The sequence below is a fragment of the Lathamus discolor genome, chromosome 1, assembly GCF_037157495.1.
Source record: "Lathamus discolor isolate bLatDis1 chromosome 1, bLatDis1.hap1, whole genome shotgun sequence".
In the NCBI taxonomy this organism is placed as follows: Eukaryota; Metazoa; Chordata; class Aves; order Psittaciformes; family Psittacidae; genus Lathamus; species Lathamus discolor.
Genome location: NC_088884.1, coordinates 107,977,896 through 107,997,701, shown reverse-complemented (window position 1 = coordinate 107,997,701; position 19,806 = coordinate 107,977,896). Strand labels below are relative to the sequence as shown.

Genomic DNA, 19,806 nt, shown 5'->3' with positions numbered 1-19,806 from the left:
TGTCTACAACTGGGGCATATTTCATGTATGCAGGCTTTTCTCCAGAACTTAAGCACATATACAACTTGATGTAGCAGCTAGATAACTCATACATGTGAAGATGATTATATCTGTAAATATTGTTAGGAGAAGAACTTTGGTTTGGAAATTGCCTTCTTCTGGGGATGTGTGTGTGTGTCCCCCTTAACTTTCATTTGTAATTCTTGCAACAATTTATCAATTAGTTTCTCCATTATTTCATAGGGTTTCTATGATTCTATTCTGCATGTTGCTAGACAAGATGTGGTGACCACTAAATTTTTATGTAAGTAAGTTATAACACAGCCAAAGAAAAGAGACCTGTTCTGTTCCCACCCTGCCATCCAGAGTGCATATTAGTTATGTGGTCATTTTTATCTTATAAAACATTTATTTAATTAAAATTCTTTAGCATAACAAACCTATGTGATTTTTATAATAGTGATTGTAGCTTCCCACATAGAAATGTATTCAGAACTTTGTGTCTCGACTGGAAAAACCTGTCTTCAGAAATCCATGGAGCCCTTCTAGCACTGTAATCCTAAGTAGCCCAGAATCTCAGGATGGAAAGGTGTTGCTAGTTGTATTAAATCCTATTAAAAAGCAATACAAGGAAAAATGAAGTATAAACAAGGTTTGCAGAAGCACTTTTAGAAAATATTTATTTTTTTTAAGTAATCCTTATTTTTACCATTAAGGCTACTTTTGTTTTGCTGCAGACTTTTGCCCTGTGAAAATGAATCGTGAGGAAAGAATAAGGAAACAGTCAAATTATCCAAGCCCTGAATTAGTGCCTTTATGGTTATAATTTCTTTTACTTCAGTTGGGTTTCCCTGGAACAGCTGCAAGGAAAGCTCTACCCTATTAAATAACAGAGAGCCCATAGTACTAAAAACAAGCAGGTATGACATCCTCTCTCTATTGGCAAGCAACCGCTTAATTGTGCTAAAGAACTCCCGGTATTTTGTTAACAAATATTTCTAGAATAGATGAAATATGACATGATTTTGTAGATACTTACTAAGGGCACATACATGCACACACATACACGCATATATAAAATATATATGTACACATACACGTATATGTATATGTAGACACCTTTAAACATCTGTCTCAGCAGATAACAGTGGAATTTGCTGCATTCATTTGTGATTCCTTTGGGGCTCTGGAATTTCAGGATCTGACTTCTAATGGGGAATCTCTAGATGTGTTGTTTCAAATAGTGGTTTAAATAAAAAAAAAAAAGCGGCGGCAATGCAGCACATCACAATAGTAGGTTAAATATAGACATGGATTACAGAGCCATTGTTTTCACTCCTGCTAAATAAGACAGTGCTCTTAAAATGGAACACCACTTGACCTTTTTTGTCTCATCAGTCTGTGATTGTATTTAACTGATGCAGGGAGGAAACATTTTCCCCCTGGAACTGTCCCTTGTTGATATGACGATCACTGCTGCTGGGTCACACCATGCACAGGGGGCAGGAACTCTGCACTCCAGAACACAAGGGGAATCCTGCAGCTCATGGAGGAGCTCCGTCCATGTCCCACAATGACAAACGCTCTTTTTTCAACTTCTCTCAACTTGTGCTCTCCTCTGGCAATCTCAAACCACCACAAGTGCTCAAACATTCAAAAATCACTTACTTTGAAGTGGAAATTCTTGATGTGCAAAGCAAGAAGCAGATCTGCATTGTGGACAAGGTGAGTATATTATTCCAGCGGTGGGGATGTGCTTGGTTTACATGGTGCCAGTTCAGGGACTCAGTTTTCACTCTGCTCTTCTCTTATTCTGTAACAGAAATACTTTAAGTATTTTCTCTGGGAGATACTAAAACCTTTTCATTAGTCACAATCCTTGGCTGTTTTTCTCCAGGATTTTTACAAATAATCCAAAACAGGTTTCTTTGAGACCTCCTGGCTGCTATGTGGACTCAAGCTATGTCCTTTGGCTGTCTCTTGACACTTAGATGACTGTTTATTTCAGAACATGATACGTGAATGTCTACTTCAGAATGGATAATGAGTTTTGATACATTTGTAAAGCTTAGCATCTCTGCAATGCTGTGGTTTCTTGTTAGCATCTAAATGTGCTCTACTTATCAGATTGGGCAGGAACCTGATAATTTTAAGAGATTTTATTTGGAATCAAAGTGTTTTAGTTAAAGAGGCTTTAAAAAAAAAATAATGTGAATTTGAAAAAATATAAACTACAGTCTAATTGTGTAAGTAGGATGAGAGGACTGGGTGGGAAGGAAGTTTACAACACGGTAAAAAGCAGTTGAGAAAATGTTTCATAAATATTTTCATCATGTTTTTTTGTGATTCATTGTCCCTCAGCAGAAGAGCTGAGCTCTTGCATGCCATGAAAATATGAATCCTAATCTATTTGGACTACAGAAACTTTCAGTAACATAGTAGAGTTTTGAGACTTACTGTTTTGCTAGGAAAAAAAAAAAAGTAATAATAAAAAATTCCCTTATCCTCACCGGCAACAGCTGGAAACAGTAGATAAGTTGGCTTCAAATGTTGAATTTAATGCCTTTGAAATATGCTGGGTGGAATACTACCAGATTACTAGTCTCCTTGATTGTTTAAAGAGTGGTTTTGCTATTTGTATGCCTAAAGGTAAATGTCTCATTTGTTCATTCTTAATGGGGCAGAACAGTTTTTGGGAATCCTTTTAACCTAGCCAAAAGGGAAACATTTACAAAATAGTCAAACAAATATGATGGCTATTAGTACCAGTCCTAATGATAGTATTTGCATTATTTAATTTATTGAGTGGTATTTACTCAGTCATTAAAAATGAGTTATCTAAATACTATACTGAATATGATTTCAAAAACCCCCACCGGCTGCTTCTTAGCTCAAGCTTTCCTATAGTGTCATTAAAAGAAATATATTAAAAGAAATAGAATTAGGCAAAGAGCCACATTTCAGGAATCCTTCTGTGATGCATGGAAGAACTGTAGTCTGCTGGGACAATAGCAGACCTTCATTTTAATCTTTATTCTAAATTTTGATGGACCTGAACATTTTCTGCACCCTCTCAAAACCATGGCTTCTGCCCCTGAAGTGGTGGAAAGAGAGTTACAAGTGGTGACTGTGACGTACTCTATATAGAGGTAAAATAGATACAGAAGAGCAATAACAACTGTAAACTGCAAGTGTCTGCTCAGGAATCTATGTTTAATTTACATGTTCATGGCCAGCAGTATGGACCTTCTTATTTTTTATCTTCACAGCACTAAGGGATTGGTGCAAGTGCGGTACAAGACTAAGATTTCCAGGACTGCCTAAAAAGTTTGGATTCTGAATGCACATTCACCTGGTTGCATAAGTCCCTTAATTTGCTGTGATAATCCCTTCCTAAAGCAACCCTGAAAGTACAGAAGTTCCTTACTTCCATGATCACTTGTTAGTCATTGGTGAACTTCATTTCAGTTTGTTATTAGAGCGAATGAGAACATTTTACTGGATTTTGCATAATCTTCTGCTTAATTAAGTATAACACTGATATAGACCTAACATGGCACTTCTAAGGCCTGTTTTCTGTTTGTAAGATAATTATGAGGGTTGCATGTACTTATTACTTGTCAGGATTTAGAATAGAAGAGACTAGGAGCCATAGATTTTAAAATGTATGTATTTATACTCTTATTGTATTTTGTTAGTAGTTCAGGCTATTATGATTTACCAAATACATTTATACATGTACATTAATAAATCTAAAGGGGCAGACAACATTGTAACAGCAGAGAGAAGACTTCTGTCTTTCTCCACCTAATAGAACCTCAGTCAGAGTGACTAGATGGTTAATGCTATGTCATTAAATACCAGTTACTGCTTCCAGAGGGTTAGTTTCTATGATACCCTTGCATATGTATATGAATCCTATTCAGATTAGTGGAAGCTTTGTAAAATCTGCAAAATGATGATATATCTGACTAGTTTTGGTATTTAGAAAGAAAAGATGTTTTGTGCTCAGTGCGGTGCCAGGGATTTAAAGAAGGGTGTTTGGCTGTTTGATCTCAAGCAATCAACGTCTATAGACTTTGAATCCAGCATAAGTGACTGTGAATTAATTCTTCACCTGTAAAACGAAAATAACATTATTTCCTTTGGCTTTCTTATCCATCTTATTCATTGGGGAAGGATCAGTCACTTACATTAAGTGAACTGAGTGGTTACTACAAGATGCTGCCCATCTTTAAGATAGGCTTAAAGGAACAGAATAAATACATATTTGCCAGTTTTTTAAACCTGTAAGATACATTCACATTGTACTGTGGGCTTTTCCACTGTCAGGAAAGGCAGTAAAAAATTATTCAAAGAAAGTAGTAGAAGAGGAAAACCGCAGACATTTTGTCCCATAGTCATCCCCCCTTCCCCAGGAGCAGGGTCCTGAAGCAAAATACCTAATCTTATAAAACTTGAAGTAAATTCAGAAGAGTCAGCAACACTGGCAGTTCATTTTATACATGCGTGCTTTGAACAAAAGATTATTTATAGGAGTAGAATTGCTTTTATTTAATGTTGTCAACCAACTTTGGGGACTTTTTCTGTTATGGATATGACATTATGCTAGCAGTTTGGTGCATATGAGTTTTTCCAGTGAGTTACTTAAAGAATTTTAAAGAAAAATGAAATTGTGGCTGCCCCATCCCTGGCAGTGTTCAAGGTCAAGTTGGATGGGGCTTTGAACAACCTGGTCTAGTGTAAGGTGTCCCTGCCCATGGCAGGAGGGTTGGAGCTAGGTGATCTTTAAAGTCCCTTCCAACCCAAACCATTCTATGGTGCTATAAATAATAGCAGTGTGAGATCTTTTTCCCCGCATTTGTTCTTGGTACAGAAATCAGTTCTGAGGTGAGATGTCATGGAAAAGAGGATTCAAATTTTGGGCAAGGGGAGAGAAGAGAGGAAACACAAATATGTCTCAAAAATGTTTTTCCAGTTACTCTACAAAATGTCCCCAGACTGCTTCTGACAGGACAGCAGGCACCAGTGATTTATAGACAAAAGGGGGATACATTCGACAGCTGAAAAAAGGCACCAAAATGGAGTTAGTAGGGAAAGCTAATTTAAACCTCTGCTACAAGCCCATCCATTTGTCCTTAAAAGCAGTATATAAATGCTCAGAAGAGGCACACTGGGACTGTACTCAAGTGAATACTCAAGTGAACAGAACTATTCACACTCTGATCTGACGGCAGCAGGCAGACAAAAGGCATTTACGTTTTGAGGAGTGCTTTGTGCACTGTCTATGAGAGGGCAAGAATCTGGGTATGTGGGCCAGTTTGAATGAGAGAGTCCAGGGTCTTCCTTCCTTCCTGCTCAGAGAGGCAGGCGTGTGTCCTCACACACAGCACGGCTCGGCAGTACACAGCCTGACCTGAGATGCTTCTACAGCCCAGGAGAGGATTTCTCAGAATGGAGAGGTCTTTACCCAAGCTTGCACAGAGCTTACAGGAGCTGGTGGCTGAAGGCCACAATTACGCAAATTTAGCCAAGAAATGTGGCCCATATTTTGACAGTCAGTCAAGGGGTGGTAAGTAACAGTTGGGCATCTTCTGGGTGAATCTTCAGTCTCTTCAACATGCACATCAGGAGTGCATTTTTTCAATGTGTTCTGTGGTGGAAACATGAATTATACAGATTTCTTGCTCAAGGTATGAAAGAAGTATTCAGCAAGGAATAAATCTCTTCTTTGGCCATTGTAAAACAGCAGGTGAGCCTAGAAGATCACAAGTGTCTTTTTTTCCTCTCAGTTTATTAATTTCTGTGGATGAAATCCCTGTCTGTCTGTAAAGAGGATAGGGCATGCAATTAGTGATTTCTTATTAAAATATTTTCAGTTGAAGAGAGACACAAAATGTCTAAAGAGTCTGACTTCTGTATTACTTCCAAACTGCTACAGAAAACAACATAACATACAAAATTTCTTAAGCCTTAAAAATGAAAGAAAATAACCCTTTTTTGTATTTTTAAACAAATAATCCACATTTTTCATCATCAGCCACAATTTATGAAAAATACATAGTTACTCAAAATCTGGTTTACTTGTGCACTACTCCAAAAGCCTGATGTAGGTTAGTTTTAAAATTACTGATGTGCCATGATTTGATTTATAAATGCTGTTAAGGCAACTCATAACTCTTTCTGTTATAGCATTCATTGTATAATGTTTTTTTTTTTCTTCAAATTGTAGTAAAAAGTATTTTTCCACAAACATAGTGCAATGCAATTAATTTTACATGAGCTGCTTTTAAGGCAGAAAGCGTTACACAACATAGTTTTTACAGAATAAATCAGCTTTGGGAAAAACCAGAAGGGAAATTTTTTTCCCATCAAAAGCCTTAGAGCTCAGTAGTTTCATGCTATGCAATTTTGCAAGTTAAGCTGTAAGCAGAAGTGCAAGCTCAGGTTTTGGCTACTGTGCAGTGGCTTTCCTTTCCAGAATGCTTCTTAAGTCCTACAGAAGAGAGCTTGCTTCCTAAGGTGTGCAGGAAAAAGCTTTTTTAATTGGTGTTCTGCAAATATGATAGAAAGTAAATTCCAACTGTTCCTTAAACCAGCTCTCATGTATTCAGTGCCCTTTCCCATTGAAATATTTTTGGAAAACCCAGTTACTGATAGTTGAATATTTGTGCTTAATTATATACTGTAGGAACATTAAACTACACGTTTGTGAGTGTAGATATGCTGTGCAATGCCTACAATGAAATTCAAGTGAACACTGTTATTTTTCTTAAATTAAAGGAACCTTGTATACGGCCTGTGCTTTTGTTACACATTTTTTGCCACGCCCAGCAAAACACAAGTTTTTCATCAATTCAGTCACTTGCATGTACAACTCTTCTTGCAGTTAAATATTAACAAAGTGTATGTATTACTGCATCTTTTGCCAAAGATGAATTAGGGCTCATTGTGGTTACTCTGAAAGGCTTGTCTGTTTCTGAAAGAGTTCACAAGCATTTTTGTTTGTAAAGCACCTAAAACAAGTGTCCTTGTATCTGTTCACTATGGCTTGTGGTTTTACTCTGGAATGACAGCAAAATCATATAGAATTGATATCTCCAGTACCAGAAATCTATTACTCTTGCCTGTGGGTTGCAGCTCTGTCATAGAAAGTGAGCAGCTAAGAAGAACAGTCATCACCCGCTCTCTTTTGCATAGCTATCTCTAGCAAATAAAAATAACTTCTCACATCATAACTAGGAGGTTAGACATATCACATTCATTTTAGGTGAGCAAATGCAGTCATTAAAATAGGTAATGTAACTCTGCAAAGGACCTCTTTGCAGTACCAGGAAATTGCCTTTTAACATCAGACTCGTCATTTGATTCATTCTACGGAAGTATATTAAAGAAGTCCTTTCCCAATAAATAAAATAGGGTTTTTTTTTTTCTTTTTTTTTTTCCTTTTTTTTTTTTTTTTTATTTCTGGTGTTTTATTTTGTTATTTTTTTTCCCCCTAAATCTTGCAATTATGTCACCTCACAGGACTCTATATTCTTCTTGTGAAGAATGAGCAGAACCTGTGCACTTCCACAGTGACTTCATTTCATTGCATTTAATTTTTAAGATCATCATCTTTCTCATTCAAGCAATCTACTATTAGAGATGTCCTGCCTCTGATGCCAAAGATGCCCAGAGGGACTGAATAACCAGCTGTGTCAAAGGAAGAGGCTTCCCTGGTAAGACTACATGTTGATGCTGAGTCCCACAGACTAGGAATTCCCACAGTAGTATGGGTAAAGGAACACAGACATAAAACTAGCTGGATGTAGGCATATTGTTGTGGATGTCCTCTTATTTTACTTTCTTCTCTTGGTTTGTGTCTTTTACTGTATGTTTTCACAGCATCCAGCACAATGGGGATCTGGTTCCTGCTGGGATGCACTGCAAGGAACTTCATTACATGTTATAAAGTCTATGCATTTTCTTGCCCATAAGAATTGAATCTTATGCTACCCGCGAGTGCTGGAGGTGATGACAGTAGTATTTTCTTCCTCAGTTGTTAGTTACACTTAGTAAAGTAGGTAAACAGATTCAAATTCTGTTGAAGCAATGCATTACACTCATTTCTTCCTGTTCTACTACAAATTTACATCATTTTAATGTCAATATAGCTACAGATTGTTTCAGATAAAGAGAGGCAACTAGACATACTGAATTCTGCTTCATCTTTGCTGTCACCATTCTTGTTTCAATATAGCTTTTTAAATGGAATACCTGAAAAATAGCCTTTGATTTATCTAGAAGAGAGGGACTGAGGAGAGGAGAAACTTTTAACTTTAGGGCATTTAACATTTGTAAAAGGGTAATTTGAAGAATTAGAAGCTACTACAGAAGACTAATGCTTCAGCTGATACTGATTTTCAAAGCTTAGAAGTGCCTTTAAATGACAGGTTTTATACATCTCTCATTTTAGATAGAAAAGTCTAATCCTGGGGGAAGAAAGAAACAGGTATAATAAATGACTAAACCCCCCCCCCCAAAAAAAAAAAAACCAAAAAAAAAAAACCAAACAAAAAAACCCTCACCTTAATTCAAGGTTCAGTGAAAACAAGAAAATGCATTTTTGAGGCACCAGTTGTGCTCCAGTTCTTCATGAACATAAGCCTTTCTGGACTATGGTAAAATCAGCTATGCTACCAGAGCAGTGAATGTTGCCAAATGTATATCTATAGAGACAGATTTCCACCCAATGTGAAAATGCCCTCTTTTCCAACAAAGTTATGACATTTTACCCCAGCTGCACATTTGCCTAATTTATTACATCAAAAATAATTCACCGATTATTAAACTGTGAATGTACTGGAGCAATACAAGACCACAGGGAGCTGTAGGTGTTTTATTAGTCTAAGAGCTAGTCAGCACAACCCATGATGGAAATTTAGGTGTATAATGGCATCCCATATAGGCATTATTGTAGCATTAAAATACTCCTGCCTATGATTTATTGGTCTGTCAGAACATGCTTCAGGTTAATTCTGAAATCAGACCTATGATTCTACATGAAATACCTGAGCCATGTAGTAATGGGCCTGTAAATGTCTAGCAGTATATATAAGTACTATCATTATAACATATCTGCCCATGTTTAAACAATTGAACCTTAAAATGCAAGCTTTCTTTTTTTGATACGTACAGATCTTTTGTTACAAGAGAACAAATTGAGACAGTCAGCGAATCTGTACCAGAAGTACAGCAAGCAACTCTTCGTTGTATTTGATACTGTGAAAAGTACTTAGATTTCTAACTGACCCGATGATGTCTAATTGTTCTCATAGATCACCTTCATTTCCCATTCCTTTCTGCTTCTCAGTTTCCTGTCTTTCTCCTCATGGACCAGAGGGCTTACTGTCTTTCCATCTTTCCCTGCCTGTTCTTGCCAACATAACTTTGGACCTACTGGCCAAATATAAATACATCTGCAAGAAGGTTCCTGCTTGTTTAATGGCAGCTGTGTTGCACAGTTTCAAAGCAGGGAGCACAAGCACAGTGCAGCCGTGCCCCACAAAAAACAAAAAACCAACATTTTCTAATTAATTTTTCAAATTTGAAGTCAGTATTAAACTACACATCCAGAGTTTTGCCAGACAATTAATTTCCCTGTATAGAAGTGGTGTGGCAGTGACTGGTTCTGCTGTTAAAATGCTAAAGGTGAATACAGCAGCCTTACTCAGTTCCCTTTAAGAAAAGGTCAGAAGGCATGGAGATGCACCAATTCTAGTCAGATTTGTTCAGAAATAGGTGAATGTGATGAATTCTGTAAATTGAAGGATGGCCCGCACACCTTCTGTCTGCTAATGGTTTATATTTTTTTGCTTCCACTCTCAACTTTAGCACAGGTAGAAAAAGCTCCTTCTGGTGTCTGACACCTTTTCAGAACATTTCTTGCAAAGGGGAGGATTTTTTTTTAAATATATGAATACCCAGCTAGCAGTACAAAAACAACACAGAAGCTTTAGAGACAAACTTGGTTAGTGATAATTGACATGACTACAGCCAGCAAGCATATGGTTATGTGTATTCTTAGATAATTTGACCCATAATCACTGGAAAGATTAGTCAGTTGGATTATCTTATATACTGAGGTTCATATGACCACATATTAATCTAGGAGACTGCTAAGCGACACATCCCTCTACTCACATAAAGTGGAACTGATGAGCTAAAACCATAGTTCTGAATATCTCCAGTTTCTGTGAAGACTGGCTTGAGATCAGAGCTAGTTGTTTGGCAGTTCACTGCAGTCTACTGAATAAAATATTAAATTCTATATAATGCCTTCATGTAGTGGCTGACATCACTTGTCTGCATGTAGTTACTTCTGTGTAATTTCCACAGCGAGCTCACTTGTTTATATCTCTTTGGACATGACCAGCATACTGGTTTGCCAAGCTAACAAGAGAGCAGTGTGGGACATACTGAGGGAGTTAACAGTAAAACAATATCCAATTTTTAATACAGTCTTTGAAAATTAATTATAAGAAAAAGTAATCTGATCTAGAAGCCAAATTCACAAAACATGGAGACCAATTAGAATGTTTTCCTGATTTACTTTCTCTGATATGTTGCTGATTTGTAATAATACAGCATGATCCCAAAACAAGGACAGGGTACAAAACCAGCAGTGATGAAGTATTTGCTGACTGCTGAATTTGGAAATTACCTGGCTTTCCCATTAGCTGGTTAGCTATACTGGGGTCAGATCCTCAGCTGCAATAAGCTGATGTCACCCTTTTGAACAAATTTACTCTGGCTGAAGATGGGTAATCCTCATTTGGTTAATGAGCAGCTAGAGCGGCACAATTTCTGGATTTCTTAAATTATGGAAAATGAGTGCCTGTTGGGAAACAGGTGGCTCAGCAGTGCAGTGGTACTGGTATGTCATAAAGAGAAAAAATATTCAAAGGGAAATATTGAGTGAAAGATCACTGATTTCCTAAAATTCTATTATTCCAATTCTTATTGATATTCTGCTAACCTCTAACCCCTAAAATAAATATTGAGTGCAAGAACTATGTGATGTAACTACACACACATCATCAGATTTGTTATAATTTCTTGACTTGTAAATGTGAAAGAGGTATGAAGTAGGTAACTATCATATTCACTTTTACTCACGAAAGGCAGTATTAAGTTCTCTTACCTTTCACTTAGTGCTGTTCCTTGGGTGATGGCCTAAGTTCCTTTTTAAATCTTACAAAGAAATGGGATGCTTTGTGCATTGCTGCATAAAGGAAGGATGGAACTGGTAGGGATGACTCAGAAAGGTCCTTTCATTCTTGAACTCCTAAAAAATGAAAAGCTGCCTAGAATGGAAAAGTATTTTGCTATGAAGATACAGGAAAAATAGGATTTGAGGTTTTTAAATAATCCTTTTCTGAATGAAAAGTGCAATGAATGCAACCCATACCTGTAAAATCTGCATTTCTTCATAACAACTTTTTTGTGAAGAAAAATCAGTCGTGAACCTTACACATGACAACAACCTACTAGAAAGTTAACTATATTTAAAATCTGGTGTTAGAGTGAAAGTTAATTTGGAGGAAAAAGTGGCTTGATCATCAGACATAGAACACGTGCCAAGAGGTGTTTTTACAAAGAAATCAATCTTGTTTTAAATAGCTAAGGATGGTCTTTCACTCTGTTTTCCCTTTTCGTATTTGAAAAGTGCTGAAATAGAGGAAAAAGAAGGTTATAACACTTTCAGAAATAATTCAAATGAATAAAAGAAGAGTAAGACTAATAATTACAGAGAAATGTTCCAGGGTTTTTTATGCAGTTAGCACAAAGGGTAATAAGAGCAGATGCTGTTCCAGTCTGTACAATTCTCTAGCTAGTATTGATGTACAATGAAAAGAACAAAAGATAATTAATGCTCTACAAAGAGGACACTCTTAGTAGTAAGCTGATGTCTCAGCATCCATCTTCACATTGATCAAGATTAGAAACTGTAACTTCACCGGTTGTTTTATGAGGACTTTAAAAAAGGACACAGAATTATCAAGATCATAAAAAAATGTATTCCATTCTTTTGTGGCTATAGACTCATTTATTCTGCCTGGAAAAGGACACTACGATTCCTCTATGTCATTGCCTGTTGAAGAGAAAAGCATTCGTGTTATTTTTCAACTTGCGATCTGTGTAGTTTGTCTCAAGTGGAAAGGTCCTTCTCTAATCCAGCTGGTCCATAAAACAAATGTCTTCCTGCCTTCCTGCCTGCATGTGTGCTCCAGGCCTTCCTGCACATGCAGCCTGTACAGTGTGGTGCCATGCAGAGCTGCCAGACTACAACTAACCAACCAAGTACATGCTCTGCCTGGGCCTTAGCTGGCAGCACCTAGACCTGCTCTAGCTTAAAGCAGCTTGGATGTACTCAGGCACAGCAGGGCTCTTGTTAATGATCTCTGCCTCTTTCATACGTGTTGTACAGGGCACAGTCCCCCAGAGCTGCAGCTACATGGTTCAAACACCAGCTTTGGAGGTAGGGGAAGTGGTGTGTGTGGGTTCACATCTCACCACGTGGATACTCTGACTGGTTTCTGTGCTGCAGCAGGCTGTTGTAAACACAGATCCTGGCAGGTACTTTGTAACTTTTAAAGACCTAAGGCATATGAATGGTTCTATAGTTAGACCTGAAACCCAAGCTCAGACTAATAATTTTTTGACAGCTAAGGATGACACATACTCAAAAGTACAGGAGATAGAGACCATAGGTTGTTTTGAGCTAGCACTGTTCTATGAGCATGCTAAGCTTAAGTCCTGCAGCTTCCCTTGACTTAATCAGATGATCAGTTCTCCAGAGCATGGGTTGGCCCTGGCTTCAAACTTTCCCAGAGCCCATCATGGTGAGATCTCTTGTAAGGGATGCAGGCCTTGCAGTAACATGGCTTGTGCTGTATTTAGAAAGCCATATCACTCTCCATCACATCGGAAAAGACCATCCCTGTCCTTGAGCTGCAGCTTTGAAAACCTGCATACCTGCCCTGCACTAGGACACATGACACATTTTAGTCTGCAGTCTTGTGTGCTGTATAGTCGTTGCCAGCTAACAGCACTTGCATCCGTATCTGAGGGATTCTAGGCTCCAGACCTCATGGGTGTGAAATTACAAGGTGCAATTTCAGGTAATTTTAGAGGTTTCAAAAACAGAACCCGCCTGTATTTCCCACATTCAAATCCACAGCAATTGTACACATCAGAAGAAAAGACACACGTAGACTATGGGAGATGTGCTGTTCTACTGGATATTGCATGGAATGGCTTAAGTACAGTGAATAGAGATAAAATGTTTACTTAGCTTCTTCCATTATTCCCTGTAGGTAGGAAGAGATGAGACCCAGCTGGCATCAGGGACTCCAAGGGCAATGTCCCTTTCCTGACCCAGTACTGTTCAACATTGTTTGGGTGCAACACAGATCTTGATGCCGTTGGGAATGGGGAAAGGGTACTTTCTTGGCTTCAAGGACCCCAGCCTTTGATCTGTGTGGAGTTGGTATTGCTTAGCAGCTGCATCAGAGACACAAGTCAGTGTTTAAGTGGAGATTAATCTATAGCAGTTTCTGTAAATAAGGACTTTTCCAATGCCCACTAAAAACCTCTGTAACTGTGGAAAAGAAAGTATTCCAAACCCAAAGAAAAAGCTAGGAAAAATCTGAACTTTGCATACCATTTACCACAGATACAATTTTACAGCTTTTAGTCATTGAAATCTGTATTGAGCTCTCTGCCTGTTCATGTTATTACTAGAAATAAGCTGGCTTACTCCTAAGCACTAATAGCATGTATATTGTATAATTGTGTGGGGTGGCAAATTATAGAAGAGCAAAACTTTTCTTTCTATGTTAATTTGTTGCTTTGGAGGCAGCAATTTTATTTTCTTACATCAGTATTTCTCCTAACTCAGTCTTATAAGCTGAACCACCTATGTTAACATGCTGACTGATCACTACTAGCAGAATTTCTTATATTTTCTGTACTTTTTTTTTTTCATGGTTATTGTCACAATTCACTAATATCACTAATAAGTACAATAGCTTAATATCACTAAGAAGTATACTATCACTAATAAGAACAATAGATAGATATCACCAATCACATTTGGAAGAAGTGAGGCTACAGGCTAAAGATGGTGCCAAGATCCAAGCAAGGCTCAGTAAGTCAATTAGTGCTTAACTGTACAAATTCTATGCAATGCAATGGAACAGAAATTGGATTGCCCAGCAAACACCATAGAAATCTTTAGGTGGGAAGAGACAGACAAGCTTCTGCAGAGCAGAACTGCTAGGTTCTTCTGTAACTACCAATTAAGCAAGGCAATGTCTGGCTACAGACACATTCTGGTTCAACTGGGGAATTTGGAGATAGTGTGACCCAGGTGATGAGTAACCAGCCAGGGAAAATAGTGCTATGGCTGTTTCTCTACCTCAACCCAAAGAAATTCTGTTGTTCCTCAAGATTTTGCTATATGTCACCACCACTTCATATTGGTATTAGCCTCTGCAGGTGCCTAAAGTCTCCAAGGAAGGTGGTTTTCTGCATTCTGTTGTCTGACTGCAGCAATGAGGTCTCTTGCTAGAGCCAAAACAGATCCTCATACTTAAACCACATTTCAATTTAGTTCTTAGTCTCTGTGCTTAAATGAACAATACAGAATATTAAATCAGTGTCAACAGCAAAGGACAGTCTTGTTAAGACCAGATCCTTACCTCTTGCCACCTCGATCTCAAGCTCAACATGCTACTTTCTGAAATATTCCATTGCCTTTCTTTGTTAATGCAAGGTACTTCTTAGTCTTTTGCTCTAGTAAATTGTAACTCTGTTCTCAGATACTTTCTACAAAGTGTATTAAGAAATCAATATACATAATAAAATAGAGCCTAAAAGGCCTCCAGACTACCATCTAACACTGTGACACCTGAATTGCTTCAGTGAACATGAATAACGGCATACAGAAGCAAATTTATCTTAGGCAGAAAATACAGAACCTGCCGCCTTTGCTACTGGCCCCTCAGGAAAACTCTTTCATGTCTCCAAGTGACATGCACCAGTATGTTCAAATCTAACTTTAAAGATAACCCTTCAAGTTTTCCCTCTGGTTTGATCTTGGGGACAGTTATTGCCTCAAGCAGGGCCAGCAACTTCCCTTGACCCTTTTATTAGACAAGCAGAGGTGGACAATTTTTAATAACACATCAACGTGTGAGAGCAAATTTGCTGATTTGCTTCATTATTGCCTAAGGAAGTTGCAGACAAATTGAATCATCTTTTCATTAGAGGTGGGAAGAAGGGATCCAAGAGAGGAGAAGACAGACAAATTAATATGCATGCATTTTGTTGTGTTTGTTTTTTTTTCCAGGTACCTCCATCATCTACCCTTCTTGATGTGAAACACAAATTCCACAAAGTGTGTAAGTACTACAGCAGCAGGCTGGAGGCATGGCTAGAAGACTTTCAGCTTGGAGAAATTGTCAAATTTATTTTTCATTAAGTCTTGCAAGAAAGATGAGCCTGGCCTGACAGCTCTAGTGCTATGTAAGAGCACTGTTAAGACTAAGGTTCTAGGGTAGCTATCACAGATGTGAGAGGCTGGAAGGAGAGGAATGCATGATTTATCACTGCAAGCCCATTAGGGGCTATACATTTCTATCTTCTTTTTAACATTACACAGTGCCAATCTAAGACCACAACTGTATTTGCCCTCCCAGTGTTATATTTGATAAGCTTTGATAACATGAGACTGCTTCAAGCTGGCCACAGACAAACCTTGTAAACTAAAAAACTACTGTAGTGGAAAACTCAAGCACAGAGTGATTAAATGATTTCTCTGGGATTGCGCAGGCAATCTGACAGACTTCTCAACTGACTCAGCCATGTCCAGTTCCTTAACGGTCAGAGCAATCTCTCTTTCTTCTAGTACCACTTTTCTTTGCATCCATGAGGTGGTGAGAAAATAAGAGAGATAATTTTTGCACATACAGACTGCAGACATGGACCTTGTGCATGAGATGAGATTAGAGCAATCACACTTAAAACATCCCTCTTTTTTTCCTGCCAGAGAACAGAGCAGTTTTGCTGGAGGCTTCACTTTTGCCTCTTCCTAGTTACATGCCTCCAGCTCTTACAGGAGGGAGGTTGTTGGAAAGAAAGGAGGAAGAACAATGAAAGCAGCCAAGTGCCAAAGTTTGGTGCCATTTGCTTTTGTACACTGAATTGCTGGTCAGGATTTTGAGGAGTGGGGCCAAATGTACCTGAACTCTGCAAGACATATACATGTATGCAACTGAGATCTGAATTGCTAAAATACTGCTGTATCTGCATGTGCAGAGATCCTAAGTGTTGCGCCCTTGCTCCTAGACTGTGAAATGTTTCTCCCACTTCTTCTTGTGGGAACTAAGGTGTTACTTGTGATGAGGATTGAAAAACTTGAGTGTCACCCACATTTGAGATGTACAGGTCTATGCAAGACCTGTTGCCCTGAAGTGGGCTTCTTGAAATTGAGGGGTATTTAGCTGAGGAGAAAAAGGGCAAAAAGAATTGAGGGTTGGAAGTGAAGGCCAGGGAAACTCAAGTTAGGAATGAGGTAATGAGGTATTTGTTTCCAAGAGAGGACAGTTTACTGTTGGAGTAAGCATCTTAGATGATGGACTTTCATTATTTTTACAAAAAGGGTGTATTCAACTAAAGGCGAGATGCCTTTTATTAAAAAAAAAAAACAAAACAGAAGGTGCTTAGTCAGACACTAATACTCTGGAGTTCAGAGTAGGGAAGTAGAAAAAATATTATGCTTCTCCTCTGTCTTTAGAATTTAATAAAACACTAAAGCTGAAGGCTTTTGTGATTGCACAGAGGTTCAGTTGATGAAGCAAAAGGCTGTTGACATGACTACTCTGAAACTACTTGTTTTCACTCCTTGCAAGAGCTTGTTAAATGCAAAATTGTAAAACTTAAAAAAAAACCCCACAGCTAAATATGAAAAGACTGAGTGCATAAGTTTTAATATTTCAGTAAGAGTGTGTCCTTCCATCAGTTTATGAAAGGCAGTGCATTTCTGACTAGACTCTCTTAAATCAATTGAAACTGGATTTATATTGATGCAGCTTAAATCAGCTGAAGATCACTGGCACAGAGGTTTATCCCAATTTAACTGTAATGAGGTTTTTAATGGATTTGGGCTAAAATGGTGCAAGTCTCTTGTATAAGACATTTTAATGGCTCCTGTATTCATATTTAGAGATATCTTACTCCCAGTGTGGTACGTGAAGCTGAGTATAAAGGAAGCAATACAACAAAGCATGGTACGAACTGTGAACTGAAACTCTGACAGTGCAAGGTTTTACAGCACATGGAAGGACTGGCATGTGCCTCCAATACATTTTCAGTTCTCATTTTTTTTTATGTCAATTCCTCACATTCCCAGAGTATACTGTATCAGTGTCCTGTGTCCTTTCTTCCCATTCCAGCTCATTGCTTTGATCTCTCTTTTCCAGTTCAGCCTGGAAGTTGTCTCATGAGGTTCCCCCTCCTCCTCCTTCTTTCCCACTTGCAAAGAGCAAGCCTTCACTCTTTTCATATAGTTTGGGAGATGACAGCTAATAGAATAAAGTTCTTTTAGGCAAGAGTTGATAAGGGGCTGAAGTTGATCTGTGGATGCCTTCGGTTAACATGTTGTTTTGTACTAGCTCATGCATTCATTTCTGTCATTTCATGTGTGCCAGACTCACATGTTCCTCTATAATCTCTTGCTGAAACACACTCCTACGCACACCCTTTTACAGTCTCCCCATCTTCATACATTCTCCTTTGATCATGCATGCAATTAAGCTTTCTGCTCAGCTGGTATCTTGTCAGCCCTTCAGTGAGAGGAACCCCTGTACAGCCATTTTGCAAGCATCATTTCTGTCACTGATTTTTCACTGCCTGACTCAAGAAAGGAGAAAAAAACCTGAATTATGAATTACTGCACAGGAGGATGCTAATCATTAAAATAAAAAATTAAAAAAATGCAAGTGGCAACATAATGTGTTACTGCCAAGTAGTGTTTCAGTCAGTCAAACATTAGTTTAGATCTGTGTTTATATGAAAAGCAGAATATGAACTCAGAAGTCCAGGAACAAATACAGAAATACTCCTCAGCTTTTCCTTGACCAAAACTGTCTCTACTGAAACAACCCCAGCAAAACCTAACCCCATGTTTTCTGTGGCACTGAGTTCTGGGGGGAAATCCCAGTTTTATCCCTGGAGACCTGGGGAATCCATGAGCTTTGTGGAGAATGACCATCTAAGATAAGCTGCCATTTCCATAGGAATTGAAAGGCTTTCTCTTTTTAAGTGGTTTTGAATCAACCCCTGGTCGCTGTAGCCACTGCCCCTTTCAGGGACCAGCAGCACCAATGGGGGTCCACACAGAACAGCAGTTTCCCCTGTTGCAGCTTTCCAGCCCTTGGCTCTACAGGGACTTTTTGTAACAGATGTTAAATCCAGACTGTTGTTCTTAATATCAACCATCACACCTGCCCACCATGAATCTACCTAATCCTTTTTAAACCTACTCACAAATTTGACCTCAGCAACATCTTCTGGGAAGGAGTTCCACAATATAAGTACATTCTGGACAAATGTCTATACATCTGCTGCTTGATATTTGCTGCCAGAGATTGAGTGGCAGCTGAGTGGCTGGGTTTTACTGGCCATTACACTGTATTATCTAAGGCATGGTCAAAGGAGACTCAATCAGATTGTGCTGTACACTAGGTGACTTTACTACTATTTTCCTCATTCTTTTGTCTAGTTGGCAGAGGTGAAACCAAGCAAAAAACTAAGTGTATAAGAAGCAAGGCTCTTGTCCCATTTTTTTCAGTTGCTTATAATAAGTTAAGTACCTGGCATTTTCTTTATCTTGTAGGCTAAACTTTGCAAGCTCTTGTCCTTGGCAATAATTCTTCACCTTTAATTAATTTCTATCTTTGCAAAACACATTGTCCTACTGGGGAGGAAATCTTACTGATAGAAATGAAAAACTGTAATAATAATGCTAATTCAAGTATCAAATAACGAAAATAAAATACCTTTAGAACAGGTAATATAGTGAAGCCAGATATCATTAAATATTTTCAAGGTTATTGCAAAAAAAGTGCTGAAAAAGCTCTTGAAAGAAGAGGAAGAACAGTAAAGAGGGGGAAATAATATCGCAGCTATACCGTAACAAACTCATGGATGCAACCTGCACGAGGAAGTAGCACAACCCTTTGAAGTCAAAAAAGTGAGCTTAGGGAGACCAGAAATTGCCACCTAGATGGAAGGAGCAGGCAGAGGAGGAAGAGGAGATGGGAGGAAGACTGGTGACGTGTGGAAGGAAAAAGAGAAGTTGAAGAGAGAACTGAAAACACATGCAGAGTATCCCGATCTGCAGAGAGGAATGAGGTACTGAAGTGCTCAAGCTGCCAGCTGTCCCAGTAAAAAAACTAACTCCTAAACCTTCAGCTCCAAAATTGCAGGCCCCTCCAACTAAGCTAACAGATGTTATTTGGGACATTTAAAACAAGAAATGTCTATGAAAGTAAACCAGTAAGAAAATGTCAGTAGATGACACTGAAGAATAAACACCATTTTCTGGACTCTATGAAACTTTAGAAGACTGCTATACCATCTTACAGCTGCTTCTTACAGGTATTTCTATAGCAATCCTAAGAGCTACATTCCCTGAAAAACCATTGAGATATCTCCTGTTGCTTTCCTCTAGAGAGAAGACAAGGAGAAAGACAGTGA

At 38.3% G+C, this 19,806-nt stretch overlaps 1 protein-coding gene across 2 annotated transcripts in view; it reads left to right on the top strand.

The window, feature by feature from the left end:
• The first annotated feature begins 1,451 nt into the window (after nt 1-1,451).
• TECRL (trans-2,3-enoyl-CoA reductase like) overlaps nt 1,452-19,806 on the top strand; it is a 63,624-nt gene continuing 45,269 nt past the window's right edge. For both annotated transcript variants that reach the window (XM_065689704.1, XM_065689694.1), the window contains exons 1-2: nt 1,452-1,725; nt 15,398-15,449. In XM_065689704.1, the coding sequence (XP_065545776.1) occupies nt 1,492-1,725; nt 15,398-15,449 (286 nt within the window). In that variant the 5' untranslated portion in view covers nt 1,452-1,491. The remainder of the gene's footprint in view (nt 1,726-15,397; nt 15,450-19,806) is intronic.